The 23,700-nt window shown below is 51.6% G+C and overlaps 2 protein-coding genes across 4 annotated transcripts; both read left to right on the top strand.

Annotated features, from left to right (window-relative positions):
• The first annotated feature begins 389 nt into the window (after positions 1-389).
• PPIH (peptidylprolyl isomerase H) lies at positions 390-12,822 on the top strand. 2 transcript variants are annotated; one of them, XM_027786982.2, is made up of 10 exons: positions 390-541; positions 1,630-1,694; positions 2,295-2,318; positions 2,819-2,863; positions 3,261-3,303; positions 5,317-5,409; positions 6,936-7,023; positions 7,772-7,812; positions 9,050-9,138; positions 11,945-12,822. In XM_027786982.2, exons 1-9 carry the CDS (start codon positions 476-478, stop codon positions 9,116-9,118), a joined length of 534 nt encoding a protein of 177 aa, XP_027642783.1. In that variant the 5' UTR covers positions 390-475; the 3' UTR covers positions 9,119-9,138; positions 11,945-12,822. The 2 variants fall into 2 exon arrangements, with proteins under 2 accessions (XP_027642783.1, XP_005237634.1); XM_005237577.4 differs by lacking the exon at positions 11,945-12,822 and adding an exon at positions 10,698-10,872.
• Positions 12,823-15,027: 2,205 nt separating this feature from the next.
• On the top strand, positions 15,028-23,400 carry YBX1 (Y-box binding protein 1). Of its 2 annotated transcripts, none has more exons than XM_055798988.1 (7): positions 15,028-15,360; positions 15,737-15,800; positions 19,598-19,631; positions 21,922-22,011; positions 22,235-22,537; positions 22,939-23,021; positions 23,129-23,400. In XM_055798988.1, the coding sequence occupies exons 1-7, from the start codon at positions 15,204-15,206 to the stop codon at positions 23,361-23,363; spliced, it is 966 nt and encodes a 321-aa protein (XP_055654963.1). In that variant the 5' UTR covers positions 15,028-15,203; the 3' UTR covers positions 23,364-23,400. The 2 variants fall into 2 exon arrangements, with proteins under 2 accessions (XP_055654963.1, XP_055654962.1); XM_055798987.1 differs by having other exon boundaries at positions 23,117-23,400.
• The last annotated feature ends 300 nt before the right edge of the window (positions 23,401-23,700 follow it).

Genomic DNA, 23,700 nt, shown 5'->3' with positions numbered 1-23,700 from the left:
CAGTTTTCAGATCTCAAGGCGCAGACGGTTGATACCGGTGTCTTACCAGCACAGGAGCACCCCAGGCCCACGTTAGCAGTACAACGGGCCCCAGGACGGGGCCTGATTTGCAAAGTCACGCTGTGAATCTCCTCTTTGTACGTACCGTGAGAGTTTTCATTATTCTAAGTTTTCCATATCCTGTTAATCTAGTGATTTCTAAGCTTTCTATCAGAAACGCGCTCAGGGGGTCGCTGGTGCACCAGGACCGACCCGTTGGCCGTGCTGAGCCCCCCATGGCGGCCCAGGCCCCCCCAGCTGGGCCTGGACATTCTGGGATGCTCATCGGGATAAGGGATAGCCCCGGACAGCCTAGGGACGCGCCGCCCCGCTCCTCGCGTCAGCCACTTCCGGTTCCGGACCGACCCCGGTTCCGGGCCGGACAACTTCCGGTTCAGGGCCCGACAACTTCCGGTTCCGGGGCGAGGCGGCCGCAATGGCGGTGCTGGCTTCCAATCCCAACAACCCCGTCGTCTTCTTCGATGTCAGCATCGGCGGGCAGGTGGGCTGGGTGAGGGGGCTGGGCAGGGCCCCTGCCCCCGGGGAGGTGGCGGGGGGGGGGGCGAAGGGGAGCGCCCGGCGTGGGGGCGGCCCTCACCGTGTTCCCTGGGGGGCTGCGGCCATGGGGGGTTCAGGGGGTCGCTGTGGGGCTTGCAGCGCTGCAGGTGGAAGCGCCGGCAGTGGTGCAGCGGGAGGGGGGTGCAGGGGGCGGGGGGGGGTTGTGGGGTTATGGGGGGGACTGGGAAGGGCCTGCAGGGAGTGGGGGGGTTGCAGGGAGCAGAGGGGGGGCTGTAGGTTTACGGGGGGCACTGGGAAGGGCCTGCAGGGAGTGGGGGAGGGGACTGTAGGGTTACGGGGGGGCACTGGGAAGGGCCTGCAGGGAGTGAGGTGGGGGCTGTAGGGTTTCAGTGTGCATTGGGAAGGGCCTGCAGGGAGCGGTGGGGGGTGTAGGGAGCAGAGGGGGCTCTGTAGGGTTATGGGGGTGCAGTGGGAAGAGCCTGCGGGGGGGGGGGGGGGGCGGGCTGTAGGGTTATGGTGTGCACTGGGAAGGGCCTGCAGGGAGCGGTGGGGTTGTAGGGAGCAGAGGGGGCTCTGTAGGGTTATCGGGGTGCAGTGGGAAGAGCCTGCGGGGGGGGGCGGGCTGTAGGGTTATGGTGTGCACCGGGAAGGGCCTGCAGGGAGCGGTGGGGGGTGTAGGAAGTAGAGGGGGGGGCGGTAGGGTTATGGGGGTGCAGTGGGAAGGGCCTGCAGGGAGCAGGGGGGGGCTGTAGGATTACGGTGGGCGCACTGACAAGGGCCTGCAGGGAGCAGTGGGAGGTGTAGGGAGTGTGTGTGGGGGGGCTGTAGTGTTATGGGGGGCACTAGGAAGGGCCTGCAGCAGTACAGTGGGGGGTGCAGGGGGTGGTGGTGGGCTGTAGGGTTATGGGGGGTCACTAGGAAGGGTCTGCAGCAGTGCAGCAGGGGGTGCAGGGTGCGTCAGGAGGGGGCTGGTGGGGTGGGGGTGCAGCAGGGGTTGGGTCTGTTGGAGCTTCCCTGCCTGCGGGGGGGAGGGTGGTGTGTGCGAAGCTGACCTGGCCACTGTCTCCCCAGGAGGTCGGGCGTATGAAGATCGAGCTCTTTGCTGATGTTGTCCCCAAAACAGCGGAGAACTTCAGGTAAGGAGCAGCCTGTGCTCCTGCAGCGCCACCTGGACCTGGCTGCAAAGGCTTTTCTATTTGGGACTGTCTCTGGTGACAGAGGGGCTACCTGTCCCCCCAAACCACTGCAGCTGCTTTGCTCCTTCCTCCGTTCCTGGAGCGGTGTGACCATGCGGCATCCTGACCGCTCAGGGGAGCCCACCTGGTCGGAAGGTGAAGGACCCCAGCCCCTCTCGGAGCTTCTGATACGCTCACTCCATTTATAAAAGGCAGCATCTCAGTGTCACGGTGGAGGTCTCCTTGGCACCCAGTTCTCTTGCCAGTGCCTGAAGGACGTGCCACTTGGACATCCCGCTTCCAGGGGAGAAATGGATGTGCCCTGTTCTCTGTGAAATGTGGTGCTTGCTCCCCATTCACCACCTCTTACCGCCTCAGTGACCTCCTCAGCTGCAGATAGCGCCGAAATCTGTGGTGAAATGGGAGTTGGGAGGAGTTACTGCCGGTTCCAGTCTTGTTGGGGATATCCCAACAGTCAGTACGAGTTTGCTGAACGGAGCCCCTTGTGTCCTCAGGGTTCAGATGTGCCTCACGCTCTGCTCTCTTTTTTTTGTTTTCCAGGCAGTTTTGTACAGGTGAATTCAGGTATGTGGGTTATAGCGTCGTTTTAAGTAGCCTGTTCAAAGAAATGGGACTGAGTGAGTAGGAAGAAGGCTCACTTGGAAGTTTCTCTTACTCTGCCAGTAAAAAAGAGTTATGGAAATAAGCTCTGATGAAATTGTGATGGGCTCAGTCAGTCATGGAGGCGGCAGACTTTCCCTTTTAGACATGAATTTGTTTGTGCTTAGGTTGCTTTACAAAGCCCTGTCTGCAAATCCCACCTGTTCACGCTTCAGGTTGCAGTGGCATCTCGTAGACGTGACGGTATGGAAGTTGTAGGAAATCGTGTGTCATTTAATGTGCAGAGCCCATTTGAGATTTCCCTTTCCCTCTGTTAGCACCAGCTGAAAGCCAGGCTGCAGCGCTCGGTCGTATAGCCTGGCTACTAATGTATAGGGCAACCCTTTGGGACTTGGAATTCTGGGAGGGTTTTGTGTTGGCATATCCGGTAAGTTGCCATGATTTTCCTTTCTATTTCCTTCCAGGAAAGATGGTGTCCCTATAGGTTATAAAGGAAGCACTTTCCACAGGTAATTCATGTGCTTTTGTGTTGGCCGTCAGAGCTAGGTGTGGGTTTGAGACCTGCCTCAAGGCACTGTTGGTCTGGGGGGCATTTGTAGGTCATGATCTCATCCTGCTGTGGGTTTGGGGGTGCTGTTAGGTGTGCACGCTGGGGTCACTGGGAGGGATCCCCCATTACTGGTGTGCCAGGTCAGAGATCGTTTTCTGGCATCTTGTCACCTAATCACTATCCCTGGTCGAAGAGCAATAGGTCCCAAATTAGCTAGTAGTTAATATTTATTGTAGATTTTAGACTGTAGCATTCATAGACCCTGATAACTTGTGTGTGCTGTGAGGCACAACTCCTTTTTAGCACATATTGAGCCATTTGTCTACTGAGAACTAAGTATTGTTTTACTTTTTTAGGGTAATAAAGGATTTCATGATCCAGGGAGGTGACTTTGTAAACGTATGTACTTCTGTATTCCTCTTGTACTTTTCCGTGTGGTATAACGTGCAGCTGTTCCCATGCTGATTTGTGGGATCTGTTGCCTCTCTTTTGGGGTCCCCGGTAGTAGCTGGAGGTTTCCTCATCGCATTGCTGTCATCTTACTGCAAGAGACTAGAACGTACTTGGAAAACAAATCCAGAGTCTTGGGTGAACATACCTTCTTTCCAAAATATTTCCTCTTAAAAAAAAGCATGGCAGTACAGGTAGAGGCTTTTGAAACTTTCAAAGATTTTTTTTTTTTTTAACGCTGTTGTCCTTCCCTGTTCTCCTGTCCCCCCAAACAAGAAATCCTGTGAATTTCTATTAGCTTTGTGGAGGGAGAGTCTCTAAGTCTAGAACCAAGTATCTAGTGCAAGAGATAGTTTAAATGAAAACTCACTTTTTGTGAAAAGACTTCGTGCCCACAGAGGTGGTCACACTCTGGCTTGGGGATACGCAGAGTGCCGGCGGAAGGCTGGAGGCCCACAGGGTCTCCTCGCTGTCCTAGGACCCAGTAAAATTATTTCACTTCTGGAAATGTTTCAGAATCTCAGGGAGGTGATGAAGCTTTTGTTAATACCAAATTTATAAAAGTTGGTTGCATGAAAGTCACTGAGAGAACTGACCCACACAGCAGGTGGCTCAACCACACCAGACTTCTAGCCAATTTTTCTAATTTTGTCAATTGTGATGCCACTCAAACGTCCCAGTGGGCTTTATTGCTTCCACTGAAGCTCAACAATCATTACGGATTGCACCAGTATTTGTAATTTATATCTTACACTTATTAAAAAGCCACTTGAGGAGCAAGAAGGGTCATGCTGACCACTAAGGTAGGGTTTGTGTTCCCGTCTCAGAGCTGACAGCTGAAGCAAACCACAGAGAACAGGAGGAAGAGAAGCGAAGGCGAGGCGAGCAGAGCAGAAGATGTGGACTTGCATGTGCTGCTGTATTACTGGCGTTTATTTTCCTGTTAAATTTAGCCTAATAAAGAATGCATACATTAAGCAGAAAGGCGATAAAGGGAGACAGGTTGCAGCAAGGCAGAACTGCCACAGACAGGGAAAATCCACACAGAACTGGAAATTACGGTCAGAATAGTAAATCTGACTGTGCCAGAGGTGCCTGTTTGCATTGCTTCTGCGGCTTTCCCCGAAGGGTTCCTCACTGCAGCGCCTTTAAGGCCACTCTGTCTGTTGAAAGGTCCCTGCTCGGTCCTTTTGGCATCACACAGGAGTGTCTCTGCTGCGCTGCACCCGAGGCAGGGTGGCCTTTCATCAGTCCCACAAGTTCATGCGTCCCATGTGAACCGTGTGTCATCCTTCCCCAAAGTTACAAACTTGTGAGCAGTCAGAGCTTGCAACCTGCGGCCGTTATGGGCCGTGCGGCTTGAATTTATAATTGTCTTGAGATCGGAGTGCCGGGGCTTGTAGTTAAGTACCAGATGCCTTGACTTGGTAGAAAGTGCAGCAGAGATTGGAAATTCCGTGGTTTAGAAACTGTCCTTGCTGAACAGAGAGATCATTTCCCCGTTTCCAGTAAAGTCACAGAAAATAAGGTGAAATAAGTCAGCACGCCATCAGCTACCAACTTTTTCCACACAATCACTTCTGCTTTCCTTGTCACACCATACCTTTGTGTCCCCTCCCTTTTCTCTGCGAAGTCCAGGTGGGTCCGTACCAAGCCATCTATAGGCTCCATCTCACTCTGGGAGGCTTGGATTAACCCTCAGCATCTCCGTGGGGTTCTGCCAACGTGGGGATGGCAAATGATGTGCGCTGTGGTTAGAAAGCAGTTGCTGTTCCTCTTCAGCGATGAAGTGTTGAATGTGTTTGCTGCCAGGGTATATAAATGGGCAGTTACAGCATCCATTTGGGGCTCTGCTTCACCCTGTCCCTTTGCCTGGGGATTTTAAATTTAATTTTTAAATTGTTCTGTAGCAGTTGCTCCAGAACAAATGCTGTGGCTTGACTGGGTGCCTCTGTCACGCAGGGAGACGGCACTGGAGTAGCCAGTATATATAGGGGTCCTTTTGCAGATGAAAACTTCAAGCTGAAACACTCTGCTCCAGGGCTGCTTTCTATGGTGAGTAAAAAATACTGACATTGTAAGACTAAAAAAAGCTTTTGGTACTTCCTCTTTGCCCTTTTCCTAAGTGTGTAAATTATTTGCCAGACAACAGAAATCCCCACCCTGGGATACAGGGTCTGCTTTGTAACAACTACTAGTCAGAAGTCTACTCATGGGTTAATGTGTTGAGTAACACAAAAGTCTGGATTCTGCTGCATCCTTTTGGTTTTTACCTGTTGGAGTGCTGGGGCAGGTGGTTTTTTTTATCAGCTTTTGGAACAACTTGATTCTTCCAGCTTTTTTATAGGGGCGAGTGGTGGTGGTTTCTTCTTCCCTGATACTGTTGTCAAACATTGACCTCGGCAAGGATGAAACAGAGAGATTTGGGAGTTTCAAAGCCGTAGCGGTGTTACCATGGTATCTTTTATAACATATTCCAGTTCAGCGTCGTAGGAAAAACTGCAACATTTGCATGTTGCCTGGTAGGAATGACGCTGACTTTTGCAGGGGAAAGCAAGTGGGGCCAGTGTTTCAGCGTTCCTGTCCACAACTGCTGCTTCCCCAGCTCTTTCAGCTGCCCTGCCCTTAGAACCGCTTGCTTAGGGCGTTCACTGTTTGGATTAGTTATTTATCTGGTTCAAAACATGGCCCAAAAAGAGGTGTCACGACACAGCTAAGCAACCAGTGTGTCGTGGTGTGGGAGAAGGGATCCACGCTGGTATTACCAGCTTTGTTTTAAAATGGCATGGCTCTGGAGTCATTCTGCTGGGCCAAACCATGGTCCATCCCAGCTGGATGCTTCTGGAACTGGCTAGCAATAAGTAAAAATCCAATGTGACCATGTGCAGTCCTGCAGCTGCAAAACTTGCCCAGTTTGCTTGTCGGCACAGAAGCGTGCTTTAGTATTGCCTGGTTGTCAGCAGAGCTTTGAAAAATTGAAATGGATTTAAGTGTTGCCGAGATGTTTTCTCAGGAGAGTGTGAATGCTCTGGGTGTTGCGCTCAGGTGTGAATTAAATTCCACATCTGCATCACTCTATTCCCGTGAGCCCTGCGCCGATACAATCGTTACCTTTCTCATCCTGACATCAGAACAGACACTTTTTTTTCTTTAATTCTGAGGAAACCTTCTGAATAGCAGAAATCGGCCGCTTTTTTTTCCTGCCCTGGTTCCTGGCTTTCCATTTTCCTTTAGGAAATACTGCAGCCAGTAAGTGCGCACCACCAAAAAGTTCAGCCCTTTTTCTGGAGCGTGTTCTAGCACCCAGATTTCAGCACAGCCTTGTGCTGAATGTGCTTTTGTAGAAGTGTAAGAAAAAGTTGGTAATGTGGCTTTTGTGCACACCAGCACGACGAGCCGTGGCGTGCTGCGTCCCAGCACAGGGTACTCCCCTCCAGATGTTTATCTTCCTTCCTTCCTTCATGTAGCAATAAATTAAAAATAAGCTAGGGTAGGTCTAGAGCAGCAGCTCTTTTCTGCCTTCAGTTTTGGGAAGTCTTGAAATTGTACGTTTTTTGTATTTTGCCATTCTTCCCCTGCAGGCAAACAGTGGTCCAAGCACCAACGGCTGTCAGTTCTTCATTACGTGCTCCAAATGCGACTGGTTGGATGGAAAACACGTTGTGTTCGGTGAGTACCTGCCACAGGGGCCGCGGTACCGGCTCACAGACACTAAAATAAACGGCTTGTTCTTCCCCCCGCGCCGGTGCTAGCAGAGGTACCTGTGCTGCCAGGCACTGAGAGGGAACGCTATTGAAATGAAACACTTTTATTTTTTCCCTGGTTAGCTTTAATCCAGATCAGTTCCTTGATCGGTGTATCGTGTTCCTACACAAATCCTTGTGCCAGTGCAGAAGACAGATGAGTGCAGGGATGCCTTTCTTCTCCGCTGTTAGAATTTTCAGCAGAATTTTTAGACAGTATCTCTGCGAAACCACGTCTGCTAGCGTTTCAGGCAGTGCCACTTGAGCTGTAGGGTTTCCAAGCCTTTAAGCTGATTCCTGCTTACTGCTTTCTCCAGTTCTTCAGTAACCCTGATGCCATTCGTCGCTGGTTTTGCATCATTACGAGGGTGGTGTTGATAGGTGGGTGTTTGGGCTGTATTTTTGCGCAGCTGGTGGCTGTAGGTCTCAAAATCTAGACTTTTACAGGCGCCACCCCTGGGATGGGAAAATGCACTTGATCTGTTCTACACGAGGAAAGTATTTTCAGAGGGATTGTTTCCTTTATTTAGAGATGGGCAACAAACCCTGAAGTGCCCAGTAGCTACATACACTGCCCAAGGCTTTCAGGATGGGCAAAAATGTACCTGTCATGAGTCAGGAGGAGCAACGGTAAAAACTGGCCGTATTGAAACGGATCAATTTTCTCATTCTAGGTAAAATTGTTGATGGGCTGTTGGTCATGAGAAAAATCGAAGTAAGTGGAATTCTCTTCTCTCTCTGTGAATATCCATGTTGGAAAGTCACGTAGAGGATTAGCAAGGGTTGTTGTGTTCTCTCCCACTGCCTGTTTACAGGAACTGGGGAATACCAGTGTTGATAACTGGTATTATCAGTTCTCATCTTTATAAAGTAGCAGGAAATCTGTTGAGGCAAAGGCTGTCATATAGATTGACTTTCGAATTACTGTGCTCTTGTGGTTGCTGGCTGGTCTTTGAGTGGGGATTGGGTCTTGTGGCTTTATTTGCAACGCTTTGCATTTGTTCAGGAAGCTGAATTAAAAAGCTGTTCCATCAGCAACTCAGACAAGAGCAAAAAGCAGATCCCTTCTGTGCCACTGCCTGGGATTATTCAGTGGATGCTGCATCATCAGTTCTGCTGATCCGTGATCAGCATATGCAATAAGAAAAATTAAACTGATCTTCTGATGGGCTTCCAGGAGCTGAAGATAAAGACACTCAGGGTGGTAGCTGCCACCAGCTTTGTGCCGGGGTGTCATGGCAGGATCACGAGTAGGTTTAACAAAGAGCGTTGAGTTCTCCAAGGCAGTGGACACAGCTTCACTGCACACGCAGGGGATAATGTGCACGAGGGTCTCTAATCTCAGTCTAGAAAGTGGGGCAAACACAGAGCTGTGAGGTGTGGAGAAAAGGTCACGTGCAAGGAGCTGTAGAGCATGATACAGCCTGTGTTTTGCCAGACGCACTGGTGGAAGGGTTGTGGTGTGCCGGCTTTGTGCATCGCTGCAGGAAGGGGCAAGTTAAAGGAAATAAATAAGAGACTCGTGAAAGAGCAGCTGAGTCCAGCAGAACGAGAGGTTCAGGATGAGGGTTGTGTTGTGACTGCCTCGTGCGTAGATTCCCTTTCTGTACAAATACAAGTTGGCTTTGCTTGTTGCAGCTGTAATTAGTAACTTTTAAAGATTTAAGCCAGAGCAGCCTCAAGTGATCTCGTGAGGAGCTCTCCAGTTTTTGCTTTGTTTCTTCCCTCCTGTTCCAAGGATGGGGGGTCTGTCAGTATCCCAGACTGTGCACGGAATCTGGCTGGGTCCGTTGCCAAAACGTGTAACGGCGCTTCCGTGTTACTTGGAGCTGAGTCTCGATTTCCCTGCTCCTGCTGTACAGGCATCTCTTAGCCAGTCTTCAGGTACCTGTCACTCACTGGTGAGCAGTTTGCCGTGTTTTTATAACGTTTAACGTTATGTTTGTCCTCAGAACGTGCCTACGGGTCCCAATAACAAACCCAAGCTGCCGGTTGTGATCTCTCAGTGTGGGGAAATGTAAAGCAACGGAGCAGAAATGTGGTAAGTCTCATTCATCACAGGCACCCAGTGCAGCTGAACGCCAGGCTGCTCTGCGCCTTGCTTTTCTCTTGACTTATTTCCACGTCCATCTGAGCCTGCAGAGAGCTGACTCAGCTCCGTGAGGCACCAGAAGATGCTTCTCTGACAGCGTCAGGGTTTTTTGCCAGCTCAACCGCCTGAACTGGCTTCCCTCTGGGCTACACCAACACCACAGGCAGTGCTGGAGGGGTGAGATTTTGCAGCTGGGATCGAGGGGAAGATGGGGTTGGGCTGCCTCGAAGCCTTGGCTTTAGACACCAGCGGATGAAAGGGAGCTGTGGCAGGAATCCAGCCGGTATTACCCGGGCAGTCGAGTGGGTGCAGGCTTCGTTTTGACCTGCCGGTGGGTGAACCCTCTGATCGCTATAGAAAGAGGAGCAGCCATGTGTGGGGCAGGCAGTGATCAAGGAAAGAAGAGGAGAAAGAGAGGACTTGAGCCTCCTCGCTCAGTACAACTCAAAAAAATACCACTGTCCTCATCTGAAGGGAGATGTTTCCAGCATTTCCTATTATTCAGGCTTCGTTTTGACTAAACCAATAGGCTCAAGACAGAGCTCAGGCTAACGTACGGTATTGTTTCCATTTGTCCGCCCACTTTGCCGTAAAAAACACAAGCATTTAAACAAATCTGTCTCGATTTCAATGTGTCAGGCTGCAGCTTGTAAAAAATCTGCTGTATTAGCCTTTTGGTTGCGGATTTTTCAAATTTCAGCCAGTGGGCAGGCACTGACAAAAGCAGATCCCCACCATTTTTGACCTTCCATTAAATGATGTCTAAAGACATCTGGAATTGCCCATGAAGATGTGTCCCTGCTTCTGTAAAAAAGGTCTTTCAGATCTGCAGAGCTTCAGACTCTTGGGAGCTCCTCCTGTTTGATGAAGTGCTAACAGGGAATGCAATCATTCTTTCATTTTCCTGGTGCTTCTGGTGGTGGTTGTAGGTTTTTGAGGGGACAACCTCGTTAACGGGCTTTCTTGCAGGTGGGAAGACCCGTGCTGATGGGTCAGGTCCCCTTTAGGGTTGTCCTCAAGCCCAGACTTGTTGGTCATTTCAGTTGGGCGTCCACGATCCCTAGGCAACATCCAACTTGAGACTGGCAGGTTTTCATTTCTAGGTACGAGGCTGGTGTCACTACGTGTAGGTCCCAGCCAGGTCTTTGGAAGCGCCTTCCTGTATCCTTCTGCCGCTGTAGACATGGACAGCATTTGTCTTGCCCAGCTTCAGGCAGCTAAAGCGGGTATTTGTCAAGATCCTTTAAAATCAGCCAGGAGAAACGGGCACTGTTGGGTTTTTTTAGGTTCAGAGGTAGCGGGGGATGCCCGGCACAGAGAGCCAGGACCACTCCCAAGTTTTCTAGCTCAGAGTTGGGTTGAAGTGAGTTAGTGCATGCAGTGAGTAGCACTCACTTGCAAATCACTGTAGTGGCACCCAGTGTCACTGTGCAGCCTTGTTGTTGTAGGAATGGCTTGTTGGGAATGAGTTGGTCCAGCATTTCGGACCTGTTTCTTCTTTGTTTCAGTGTTCCTTCACCTGTGCTGGCTCCATGTAGTTCCAACTCCAACCACTTCCAACTCCAGCCAGTTCCCCCACTGCCCCCGTCCTCTCGATGTTCTCCTGAAATTATTTAACAATTGGCATCACTCTTTTTTTTTTTTAATGTTTTGCAATGTAAATAAAGAATTTTTGTTAAAATATCTGTACAGTGCACATCAGTTAATGTGCTTGGGAACAGATTCTTCAGGGAAGAAGGGCTGTGGCATCCTCAGCAATATGCAATATCCCTGGCTGGGTCAGTAGGGAACATGTACCGTGCGTGGGGTTGGGCATTTGCAAAATGGGAACAAAGGGGTGCAAGGAGCACAGCAGAGTTGTGCTACACCAGCTCCTTTACTGGGCAGCTGAGTAAGGCTGCCTGGCAGAGAGGTTCTGGGCATCTGGAGGATCTTCAAGAACCAGCACGGAGAGAGTGCGTGGCACTGTTTTGATCTCATGTATTTTTCTTCCCATGTGACATGTCACTTGGTGGAGTTTGGTTTTGGTGGGGTTTTTTTGGTGTTCTGCTGGTTCTGCATTCCTATTACTGAGGCTGAAGGAATCGGTACGGCGCAGACATCCATCACCGTGAGTCTGCTGGGCTCTGGGGTGAGTTATGTTGTAAATGAGCGTTGGTAACGCCTCCCCTGGCACACAGCGGCACCAGTGTTTCAGGGATTCACCTGGGTGCTGCAGGCGCGTTGGAGCAGGGCTTTGGGCTGGGAAGCAGAGGAGGATTGTGCTGCAGGAGTAGAAACTGGGGCTCCTTATCTTGCACGGATACAAAAAGCGCAGCTGAAGCTGCAGGCTGGTGGAAAAACTTCCCCGCAATTGGGTTGCAAACTGGCCTGCCCGCTGGGGGACGAGGAAGCACCCTTCCTGGTGACTGGGCTGCAGATTAAAGGTAAAGGAGTTGGGACAAAGTCTGTTGTGTCACGTGTGGGCACTTCACGCCATCCGTATACGGCCCCTCGCTCCTTGGGCAGCGGGAGCGCGTTGTGTGGGGCTGTCTCGGGGTGGTGCAGGTGGTGTGCTTACTAGCACGTTACACGGCGTTGGAGAGCGAGTGCAGATCCTGCAGGTGTGCTTTGGCGTGTGCTTTTTTATCTGGTGACTTGTTCAAAGTCCTTGGAGCAGGCTCGGGCTCTCGGGTCACCATTCCTGGGATTGCATGGCTGCTGAGGATGCTTGTTTCTCTCCAGCCTGAAATGTCTCACCTTCTTAGACCTGCAGAACATCAGGCGAGGAAAGAATCACAAACCATGCCATCCCTTTCCAGCCCCAAAAAGACTTTGCAGAGGGCAGGCACTCTCCTATGGGATGGGGCTTGAAGATTCCCAATAGGAAGGAGAAAACTGGAGCCGGGTGACAGCTGTGAGGTGGAGGTAACCAAAACCAGAGGAATTTGGCTGCTGGTCCTGCTCCAGGAACGTGTCCGGATGGCACTTCCCTGTGGGATTTAGGCAGGAGCTCAGCCCCTCAGTGCTGAGCTTTGCAGTTTGAATTTGGTACCCAAATCCACGGTACTTTTTTCACCAGGAAAAAACAGCTTCTTTCTGGGTCTGGCCTCAGCAGCACTTTCTCAGCCTGATGTATTTATGCCACTGTGATCAGCTGGTCTCACTTCCCACATAGCAAGGGTCACAGAGCTTCCCCAAATTAATTAACAGCGGCAAATCCATTACAGCCTCTTTGAAAGTTGTTCCAGCGGGTAATTATATCCCATTATGTTTCTCTTTGATGCTGAATGTGCAGAGCTTTGGCTTTCCAGCGTCTGTATCTTGCCGTCCCTCATCTGCTGGCTGAAAGTGTTCTCAGACCACATTTGTAGGTCTAATCCCGCCACGATGAAGTTCCCCCACCAGTTATGTAGCAAGTTCTGGAATCTCCTGCTGTAGAGCAGCTGGTGGATCTTCTCCCTCTGAGCTCCAGCATCTCCCTCCAGCTGTGGATGCTGCAACTGGAAATGATGTTTCTGGTTGCCTCTGTGGATCTGGGGAGCGGATTGGCCTCTGGGACCCCCAGAAGATGTCGTTAACTGTCGGGTGACCCATGTTTTTTTCTGCTGGTGCATGGCTCTGACATCCTCACCAGCTTCATCGCTGAGGTTTGGAGTTTTCTCCCCATTTTTCTCCCTTTAGGGTTTCCCGTGTGGTGGATTCCCTATTTGCCATGATACTTTAAGATGTATTTTTCAGTTGATTTCCTAAGCATCATCCAGCTTTGATATCATTTTAGTTCCTTTATCAAGGTTGTAATCCTGATACAGATTTCATCATGCAGGCAGGGACTCCGGGTAGGCCGGTGAGAAAAGAGAGCCTGTGGAGTTGTATTCTTTTAAAGTTTTAAAGCTCTTTCCTTCATTAGCTGAGTGGGAGATCTCATGGAAAAGTTACCAAGGCAGCTTGACCTGTGTCCATAAACCCACCATGGTGGTTGGGGGGGTTGACCTTGACCCCACCTGAGCCTCTCACCTGGCCATGGTGTCATGGGGGAACCAGCATCTATTCTTCACACTGGGATGTGGGAATCGACAGTGATTTGTGTGCGATGCTGGAAAGGCTGATCCCATGGGGATTCCACATCAGTTGCAAAGATGGAGCGATGGGTCAGCTCCCAAAGACCACCTTGGTGGTCGCTGGTGACTTTTTCCCTCCTCTTGTGCGGCAGGAATGACCTAGCTGGGGGCCGGGCTGGGAATCCGTGGCCAACAACCGCATTTTTCAGGTGCCCGAGGGAAATAACTTGGTGGACCAGGATGCTGGGTTTACCCTGGCCCTTCCCGGTGGGATCCAGGAGAGGTCTGGGGTCTGTCTGAGCCGCTGTAGGGGGAAGGCATAGGGAAGGGTGGCAAAGAGGGAAGGTGGTGGCTGGAGGGGGCTCCAGCAGGATGAAGAGGGCAGCGGTGATGCTTTCTTGGCAGCCTGGGTGGGGAGAAGGCTCGGGGTAGGGTGAGCTTCCCCCCCACTCTGGGAGAGGCACTGGAAAAGGGGGGATTCTTGGGAAAAGGCTGATGAAAGCCAAAACGTTTTTTCTTAGGAGCCCTCTGAGCTGGGGCTGCAGCCTGGCGCTTGCAGGGCTGGGTTAGGGGGTGTCTGGGGGGGGGGGTGTGGGGGGTGTGACTGCCTGGTCAGAGGAGCTGGGGGAGCGTGGGTGCAGCCCCCCTTCCCCTTGGCGATGCCAGGGACGCTTCCCCTCCGTGTCGGGGGACTTGGCATGGGCTCAGTGCCTCTGCTGGCACCTGGGGGGCTTAGATCAGGACCCCTGCTCCTGGGGAGGGGGTTAGACCAGGACCCCTGCTTCTGGGGGGGGTGGGTTAGATCGGGACCCCTGCTCCTGCGGGTGGGGTTAGACATAGGCTCCTGTTCCATGGAGGGGGTGGTTAGACCAGGCCCCCGCGCCTGGTGGGTGGTTAGATCAGGGCCCTGTTCTCGTGGGGGTGGGGTGGGGGGGTGTTAGACCAGGACCCCACTGCCCTGTGGGGGGTTAGACCCAGCCCCCTGCTCCTGGGGAGGGGGTTAGACCAGGACCCCCTGTTCCTGGGCGGGGGGGGGGGGGGGGGGGGTTAGACCTGGATCTCTGTTCCCTGGGAGGGAGGAGGCGGGTTAGACCAGGATCCCCTGCTCCTGGGTGGTGGTGATGGTGGGGTAGACCTGGACCCCAGCTCCTGGGGGAGAGGGGTGAGTCCAGCCCCCCCCGTTCAAGCGCCAGCTGTGGCACTCGGGGCATTTCGCCACCGCCGCGCAACCCCCGCAGCCGTTTCTCGGGCGGTTGGTGCCGGCGCTGGAACTGCATGTAACGGCGTATTTGAAGCAGCTCCGCCATGTCTCCAGATCCGTCATTTCCCACCGGTAATTAACGCTTCCGGGCTCCTTCCCATCGTGATTTTTTTTTTTTTAACGGAAGCCTGGGCCTCACCCTGGAACGAGGCCGGGTCCCGGTGGTACCGGGGGAGTGGGGGGGGGGGGGGGCTGGCGGTGGCGGCGCCCCCGGGCCGGGAGCGCACGGAGCCGCCGCTGCCACATGGTCGCGCGCGCTTCCCCGGTCGGGCCCGTTGGGGGCGGGAGTGGCGGGAGCAGCCAATCGGAGCGCGGAGGCGGGGACTCCGGGTAGGCCGGTGAGAAAAGAGAGCCTGGCAGCCGCGGGCGGAACAGCCAATGGAAGCGCGCTCCTGAGGAAAGGCAGGTGCGGCTACCAATAGGCTTTCGGCGGGGGGCGGTGACCGGTAGGGGAAGAGCCAACGGGCTGTCTGGGCGCTTGACGGACGGGCCGCGCGGCGAGTAGCGTGCGGCGCGGGCGGGGCGCGCGGGGTGGCTAGCCGGTGCGGGCCGCCATTGTGGCCAGTTCGATCGGTATCGGGAGCGGAGAGCGGAGCTCAGCGAGCCCGGAGCAGGGAGCAGCCCCCCCACGGCCGGCCTCAGTCACCATCACACCGCGGGAGGCGGCGCAAACAGCCAGTCACCACCACCGTCCGCACCGAACAGCCGCCGCCATGAGCAGCGAGGCCGAGACCCAGCCGCCCGCCGCCCCCGTCCCCGCGGCGGCCCCCGCCGCCCCCGCCGACTCTAAGCCTAACGGCGGCACCGGGAACGGGGGCAGCGGCCTGGCCTCGGCGGCGCCTCCCGCCGGCGGGGACAAGAAGGTCATCGGTGAGGGGAGGGGGGGGTTGGGGGTCGGGCGGCCCCGCGTGTCCCCGCGTCCCGCCGCCCGCCATCGCTGAGGGGCGGCGCGCGCCTCCTCCTCCCCCTCCTCCTCCTCCTCCTCCTCCCTCCCACCTCCTCCCGGCGCGCGCGCCCGTGGCGGCCGTTGGGCGCCCTCCTCCTCCTCCTCCTCCTCCTCCCGCGCGCGCCGCCGGGCCCCGCGTGTCGGCGGGTGGGGGCGGGGCGGCTCAAAATGTCCGCCACGCGGGGCCTTTGTGTGCGCCGCCCCGCCACGTGCCGCCCTGACGCCGCCGCCTCCTCTCTGTGTGTGTGTGTGTGTGTATGTGTGTGTGTGTGTGTCACCCCCCCCGCCCCCCTCCCTCAGCAACGAAGGTTTTGGGAACAGTGAAATGGTTCAACGTGAGGAACGGTTACGGCTTCATCAACAGGTGAGGGGGCCCGGGGGGGTGGGGCCTGCGGGGCGCGGTGACACGGGGGGGGAGGGGGGGGGGGGCGGGCTGTGCTTATGTCACACCCTGCCACCCTGCCCGGGGGGCCCCGCTTGGGGGTTTTCCTTAGGGGGTGCTGCCACGCTGCTTGGGGGACATTGCCACCCTGCTGGGGGGGGCCTGCTTGGGGGACATGGCCACCCTGCTCGGGGGGGCACTGCCGCCCTAATTGGGGGTCACGCTTGGGGGGCACCGCCACGCTGCTTGGGGACATTGCCACCCTGCTTGGGGTGCCCTGCTTAGGGGACATTGCCACCCTGCTCGGGGGGGCACTGCCGCCCTCCTTGGGGGTCACGCTTGGGGGGCTCCACCACCCTGCCTGGGAGGCCCTGCTTGGGGGGCACCGCCACCCTGTTTGGGGACACTGCTGCCCTGCTTGGGGACAGCAGGCGAGGCAGGCCCTACCCCTATCCCAGTGTCTCCCACTGGGCTGGCTTTACCCTGTGCTAATCCCAGCAGGAGCCGTGCTCCCTTAGCGACTCCTGCTGATATTTCTTAATATTAAGATATATTTTTAATGGGGGGTTGGGTTTTGGGAGGAGGGGGTCGTTTTCAAGGGTATAAAAGGCTGGTGGCTCTTCGCATGCAGGAGATTCTTGTGTAAACCTCTGCATGAAGCTCGCTCACAGCCATGCCAGCAAAAAAATAAGGTTGGAGGGGTTGGTAGTTAAAAATGTGCTCCCATGAGGGAAACCTGAATGTTTAAGGAAATGAGCAAAATCCAGATCTGTCTTAGGCCGCAGGGCTGGGATACGAAGGGGTCTCGAGAAACAAGTGCCTAGAAGGTTCTTTTTGTGACAGTGCTTGGTTTGAAAGAAAAATTTTAACACTTACTGAGTTGTGTAAGTACTTAAAATAGGTGTGTCAGTGTAGCTATCCAGTAGTAGAGGAGTCCTGGAATTGCTCTGCGAATTGAATCTGGAAAAATGGGAAATTGTGGTACCCACCAGCTCTGGAGGGCCTCCCCGGGGGTTATTTTGCAGAGGCCATATTCCAAAGAACTGTTCCCCTTATCCACCTAGTGCTTCAAACCCCAAGTTTTGGCTGAAAACTTGGGATTCCATCTTTGTTGGAGCTTTTATTGGCCCTTTTGCTTAGGTTCGGTTTAAACTCTGCCTTTTTAAACTGTCTGTTACCTGATGACTTAGCCTGAAGCATCTGCCAAGCTCCTCAATCGGTTCTGCATCTGCAACTTTAAAAACTTGACTCTGAGTCTGCCCGCTTTGCGTTCCTCAAAAAGTGTTTTAGTGTTACGTGTTCTATATGGTGCTGTAAGCTTTTATGTCTTTGGCTTTTGTAAACGTGTATAAAGTCATAGGCCACAAACTCTACCTCTAGGGAAGGGTTTTTTTTCCTGTTTCCCTCAGTAGTGGAAATGCTGAGTGATGTGAGTCAAGCGAGGAAGCAACAGCAGTTAGTTAAGACATCCAAATGGCTTCCCCAGTCATTAATTTGGCAGCTGTTTAATCCCTGAGGTTGCCATTTTTAATGAGAAACCCAGCGTGATCTCGTGTTATCAGGAGATTAGAGCGGCAGCATGGGAACTCAACTGGAGGACATTTCCTCAACTCTGGAATCTCTCTGGTTTGCTGCAAGGGAAACTTCACGGGAGCTCCTGCCCTTGCCTGTCTTTGCTTCAGCTGGGTCTGCTTGCAGCTAACGTGAACTTTGGAAGTAAAATGTTACCTTTGGTGTAGGTGCACGTTGGCTTTGAGTGCTTCCTGCGTTCCTCTTAACCGTCAAAGCACGCTCCTGTTGTGAAATGCCGGTTTGAATTCTGAGCATCTGTCAATTGTTTCTCACAGTTGTCAAAATAATAAATGGACCTGCAGGCCAGGGGCTTGGTCCTCTTACCATAATTGGAGCTGCATGTTGATATCTGGATTTGTATTCAGTGCTCTGCTGAACTGGTTGTGTTCTCTTAATCTGTCTGCTTGTCCAATTTTTTTTTTTTTCCCCACTTTCATGGATTAAGAATGTTGGAAGCGGAGTCATTTAGGGCAAAGATAAGCTGAATGGCTTGTTGGGCCTTCAGAATGGGAGTTTCTCTGGTACCATTTCAAGTTTTATTTTGAGAAAGCGATCGCTATTACTATGACACTATCTAGATGTGCTCGCTGGAAAACAGCGTTGGGAATCGTGTGCTGTGTGGCACTGGGCTTTAAAATTGGACAGTCTATTTTTTTTAACTGTTTATACACCTGGAGCTGGGTCTGTGGAACAGTGTCATTTGTTGATCTAAACCTCCAGTGTCTTCTTGAATAGAAACTTTTCAAAAGGACTTCAAATGTCTGGTCTGGCTGCCCAAAACCTAAGCGAGAACGAGAGCATCCGTGCTTGCAGAGCACAGATGATGAGCGCTTCCTACCACCTTTTTTCAGTTGAGAGTGGAGGAAGGTGCTAAGCATTTTTACTGAAAGCCTGTTAGTGGGATCTTCTGAAGGTTTTCAGCTTTTGGAGCATCTGGCAAGAGACCTTGCATGGTAAAGAAGAAAATATTTAGGCTCAGGCTTTGTGAGGGCTGCTGGATGCTGCATCGTGGCACCTCAGAAGTGAGCTGCCTTGTGGTGATTGGGCTGGCTCTGCTTTTTCCAGTAACCTTTGAGGTTTGTAGACATCAGTTCCATGATTAAGCACGGGGACTTTTTTTTTTTTTCTAGTGCTGTCTGATGGAGTAACTATAGCTGGGCTTGAGTTTTTGGAAGAGTCTTACCTGTCATCCTCACGTTTTCAAGCCAGTGGTGAGGAACACTTGGCTTTATCTTTTTTTAAAAAAAAAAAAATTCTTAATTCTGTTACCCGTACCTGTAAGCTCTCCAGTTCTGAGCACATTTTCATGCAAGCTTGCTTTGTAATGTCTTTAACCAGTCATTCTAGGAAATTAAAGCCACTTTGCTATTGAGTCAAACCAATGAAACTCATCCCGTGGTGAGGTTCAATTGGTGCAACGCGAGCTGGGATTTACGGCTGTAAGTTTGTCATGAGCGGTAGAAACGGCGCGTGCAGCGCTCAGACCTGCACAGAGGCTGTTTCTGCTGTACCTCTTAATTGCAGAAGAGAAACTTTTCTGACCGAGGTTGGTACCGTAGGGGGGTTGTCTGGCCTCAGCGTGTTAATTGTGTATTGTGATAGCGCTGAAGGATGCTCTTGGATCTTCGTAGGTGCGGGCTTGAGCTGCTCTGTTTCTTGTGAGGTGAGAAACCCAAGCTCTTCCCTCTCTGTGCTCACAAACGCAGCTTGACTAACCCTGTTTGCCTTCAGTGGTCAGCTGGTGGTGTTGGCTTCTTAAACCAAGGAAATGTTGAGGCTGAGAGGATATAACTCTGGAGAGATCACCCAAGGGTGGTGGTGTCACAGCCTGTTCCAAAGGTTGTGGCGGCCCATGCCCACGCAGAGCACTGCCAGGAGTGACTGTCAGGTTACTGTCGGGTGTTCTCTCCCCTGCGAACATCTCCATCGGTGGGATGTGACAGGTAGAGGGGTGTGCAGGAGGGAGGAAGAATGCCTTCAGCTGCAACTTGCTGCGCTTCAGCCTGCGCTCTGAACCTACCTGGCCATCTCCTTACTCCAGGCAGTAAACTAGTAGAGGGACTAGCTGAGAGCAGGTTGAGGAGCAAGGCTGATGCGGAAAGCTAGTTGTCTCGACAGATCTGTGTTTTGTTCCCACCCCAGACAATTGAATTTTTAACTTGACTGTGCATTTCGTGCATGGATTTCAATGTCCTGTTGTCTTGCAGGAATGACACCAAGGAAGATGTGTTTGTCCATCAGGTAAGATTTCCTCGGAACTAAAATGCGTTACCTCGCTGAAACTTGCTATGCATGACCTGTGTAAGTAGGGCTGAGGTGGTGAGGGAGCCTCACCTTTTCCAAAAACCGTTACTTCAACACAAACAACTGTTTCTCACTATTGGATGGCATGTAGAGCCAGCTTGCGGCTGGGGGTTTTGCACATCCATCGTGAGGACACAAGATCTGTGGGGTTGAGCGGGCTGACACACTATAGTGATGAAAATTGCGCTGTCTGCAAGTGTGCTCTGTTGGCTTGGGGATAACTCTTTGAAGTCCAGTTAAATTGCCTTGTGGATCCATATAGTTGTTAAATAAGCATATGGAAATAAAGTTAAATTAAAAGCTTGCAGCAGGGAGAGAAATTAATTGGGCTGTAATAGGGATGAAGTGCCACCAGTGAAGGTGGGTTTTTTTTTTTTTTTTTTTAGGCAGAACTTTGGTAGATTTTATTGCTCCAGGCTTTCAGCGAAAGCCTGCAAACATTTTAATAGGTATATTTTCTGTTTAACAGATATGTACACTCAGATACAATGTCTGGTGAGCATGTAATCCTCTGGAAACTAGACCAGGGTGAGACTGCACACTGCACTTGCAGCTTATTTCATGGAGCAGGTTGGCTTTAGTTAGTCTCTTGTCGGACTTACAAGGCTGTGATCAGCAGTGTGATTTTTTTTTTTTTTTTTTTTTTTTCCTTTCTGTCTTAGGATTTCTTGTGCAGCAGCCCACAAAGAGTTCTTAGCAGGGCATGGTTTCCTTCTGGCATTTAGGAGCCTGTGGCTTGTTGGTTTGTTTTGAGTTAGGGGTACACTACTGATGTTGCAAACGCAGAGGGAGGGAGGAGTAACCCCTGGGAAGTATCCTGACTCCAGTTTAATTTGTCAGCTCTCGGCTTCTTGCTTGTGCTGTACCTAAATTACCTGCTATTAAAATGTAGAGGCATTTGTTTAGCAAAGGTTATTCTATAATGGGCAGTGGAGGAAGGCCAAGTGACTCCACCGTGTTCCTGTGTGCTGAGGCAGGAATACATACCCTGAAGGAAAGCTTTCAGGCTTTATTACTTGATTTGCAGTAGGGTAACCCCTAAGTGACCTTGACCTACAAGTCAGATTTCAGGACTTGTCCTGTAACTACCGTCAGTGGTTGTAAAAGCAAGTTTGGCAGTGATTTGTTTCAAGTAATGATTTTCATAGCAAAACAGTTTCAGGGGTCTCATCTGGAAGAAATGGGCATGTTTTAGGAGTTACAGCTGTATACTTTTTCCCCATCCCCATTATCAAGCTTGGGTCTCATGCAGAGCTGTTGTAATAAAGCTTCCTCTCTTTCCCTAAAATCACTGCTCTATAGGCTGAGGCTTGTGGGCATGTTTTCCCATAGATTTTGCTCCGTTTAGGGGAAAAAAAATCCAGTCAGATTCTGTTGCTGGTATTTTTTTGTAAAGTTGTTACACTTACACTTGTATTACTGTTCAGTTAAAGCCTTTGATAAGCATAACGTGGCAGAGAGCAGTGCATATTGAGTGTTAACTCATCTGTCAAAAATTTAATCCGCTGCTGAACAGCACAGAAAATTCAGTGTTTTCTAGTAATGTCGTTTAACATGCAGATACCGATACAAAGGCTTGTCTGGTGCTGACACCTTGGAAGGGCTAATCCTTGGTGTATAATATGCACGCAGCTAGAGTAGATTTGTGATTGACTGGTAAATGCTGCGGCTGGAGTGATGGTATTGGAAGCCTGAGAGAAAGAAATCTCTTGGTTTCTGGCTGTCGATGTGTTTATGTAGCTTGGGACACGTAGGCTGTTGCGGTGGTGTGGGAAATGGTAGAGGGCTGAAGTCTGTGGATGGGATTGGAAAGGCTTACACGTTGGTGTATGTGCTTCAGAGGGATGAATAAATACTACGGGGGTGTTAAATGCAGAACTCTGGTTAGGAATACTCTGGCCAGCTTGTATTGTGGGGTGCTTCTTGTTTGTTTGTTTTCAGACTGCTTTTTCAGCTCGCAGACAGCGTGTTGACAGATGTTTCCAGTCAGTGGTAAAGCTGTTGTACATTTCAAATAGGCCATAACTATAGTAATACAGGTAGATTTTCTGGCTTCCTGGATTTTCACGGTGGCTTAATTGCTTTTTCAGGAGTACAGGTCTTTCTCCTAAGATATTAAATACTCAAGTTTCTCAATTTTTTTTTTTTTAAAAAAAGTCTTTAGATGTGCTAAGTAGCATTCTCATGCTGTGCCTGTAAAAGTAATCCTGCAATGTTATGTTCTCAGACTGCCATAAAGAAGAATAACCCCAGGAAGTACCTCCGCAGTGTAGGAGATGGAGAGACCGTGGAGTTTGATGTGGTTGAGGGAGAAAAGGTAAACACATCTCTCGGGGGTTGGAGTGTGCATGGAAAAATCGGTCTGCAGGCTGTGGTGTGGTGCCTGTGGTTTGAGTCGGTGCCTGATGCCATCCAAGGAGACGGAATGTTTTTTCATGGCTTTACAAGGTGGATGTCAGTCGTTGCTCAGTACTAAATTCTGTTATGCTCTAAGTGATAACGATGCTGACCGTTTACCTCACGCTGTCCCCGCTCTTTAGGGTGCGGAGGCAGCTAATGTTACAGGTCCCGGTGGAGTTCCAGTGCAAGGCAGTAAATACGCAGCAGACCGTAACCATTACAGACGATATCCACGTCGTAGGGGTCCTCCACGCAACTACCAGCAAAACTACCAGAACAGTGAGAGTGGGGAAAAGAACGAAGGAGCAGAGAACATACCAGAAGGTCAAGCCCAGCAACGCCGTCCCTATCGCAGGCGGCGGTACCCACCTTACTATATGCGTAGGCCCTACGGGCGTCGACCACAATATTCCAACCCTCCCGTGCAGGGAGAGATCGTGGAGGTAACGTAACGGCCGCTTGAAGCGTGACACTCAAACTGGCTCGATTGCTTTGGAGCAGGGTGGTGGGACGCAGGGTTTTGCCACCTTTCCTGGAGACTGGGGGGTGTTCTTGGCAAGATTTGGCAGGAAGATGAACCCTGTAGCAGGTGTGGATAGGCTGAAGGTGGTGATGTCACAGCTTTTAAAAGCCAGAGTGTTGCAATTTGCATTAACTTCTATAGGATTGCATGGAAGAAACAGAAACTCTGCATGGGGTGTACTCTTCCACCCTAGGATGCTTTGTACGCCTTTGAGCAAACCCGACAGCCCCCTTAGAGCTGTCCCCCTCACCGCTTGGCCAGCTGTGGCGTTCCCGTGCTTTTTCCTGCATCTAAAATGGTTTGTTGCCTGATGTCTTCCAGGGTGCTGACAACCAGAGTGCAGGAGACCAAGGCAGACCAGTCAGGCAGAACATGTATCGAGGTTATAGACCCCGATTTCGCAGGTATGTGGCAGATCGACTTTTTTTGGTTTAACCTTGCCTTCTGGCAACAGAGACAGAACATGGCGATGGTCAGTTGCTGCACTGTTAAAGCCTAGCTTGACTTTCAGGGGTCCTCCTCGTCAAAGACAGCCTAGAGAGGATGGGAACGAAGAAGATAAGGAGAACCAAGGGGATGAGACCCAAAGTCAGCAGCCACCTCAACGTCGGTACCGTCGTAACTTCAACTACAGACGCAGACGCCCAGAGAACCCTAAACCACAAGATGGCAAAGAGACGAAGACAGCCGAACCACCAGCTGAGAACACGTCCGCTCCCGAGGCCGAGCAGGGCGGGGCTGAGTAAATACCGGCTTACCATCTCTACCATCATCCGGGTGCGTGTCCATCTGCTGACCCTTCTTTTTATTTTCGATGCTTTCCTTTAATTTCTCCGAAGTGTCCGAGCTTCCATCCCTCGGTCCCCAAGGGGAAGTGAATGGCATTTAGACCTCTAGGCACTAATTTCTGGAAAGTTGACACAAGATTTGCAAGAACGTGTCAGTAGCGGCTTTTTATCTAAAGAAAAAAGTGCTGGAAAAACTAGTGGGAGACAGGCTTTTTTTTAAGGGGCATCCAGGGTGGTGGTGGTTGAAGTTCTGAGGTGCTGGTGTGGCTTGCTGCTTGGGAGGATTGCCTAAATG

Source organism: Falco peregrinus, chromosome 3, assembly GCF_023634155.1.
Source record: "Falco peregrinus isolate bFalPer1 chromosome 3, bFalPer1.pri, whole genome shotgun sequence".
NCBI lineage: Eukaryota > Metazoa > Chordata > Aves > Falconiformes > Falconidae > Falco > Falco peregrinus.
The sequence above is the reverse complement of the archived record's forward strand: the minus strand, read 5'-3'. Positions and strand labels throughout refer to the sequence as shown.

What these genes read in the sequence shown, in the direction of transcription:
- YBX1 (XM_055798987.1), top strand. Translation starts at nt 15,204, where the DNA reads ATGAGCAGCGAGGCCGAGACCCAGCCGCCCGCCGCCCCCGTCCCCGCG. An exon ending in ATGTGGTTGAGGGAGAAAAG is followed by an intron (nt 22,012 to 22,234) that starts GTAAACACATCT and finishes CCCGCTCTTTAG; the next exon opens with GGTGCGGAGGCAGCTAATGT. An exon ending in TGCAGGGAGAGATCGTGGAG is followed by an intron (nt 22,538 to 22,938) that starts GTAACGTAACGG and finishes GATGTCTTCCAG; the next exon opens with GGTGCTGACAACCAGAGTGC.
- PPIH (XM_027786982.2), top strand. Translation starts at nt 476, where the DNA reads ATGGCGGTGCTGGCTTCCAATCCCAACAACCCCGTCGTCTTCTTCGAT. An exon ending in AAAACAGCGGAGAACTTCAG is followed by an intron (nt 1,695 to 2,294) that starts GTAAGGAGCAGC and finishes TTTGTTTTCCAG; the next exon opens with GCAGTTTTGTACAGGTGAAT. An exon ending in AGGGAGGTGACTTTGTAAAC is followed by an intron (nt 3,304 to 5,316) that starts GTATGTACTTCT and finishes TCTGTCACGCAG; the next exon opens with GGAGACGGCACTGGAGTAGC.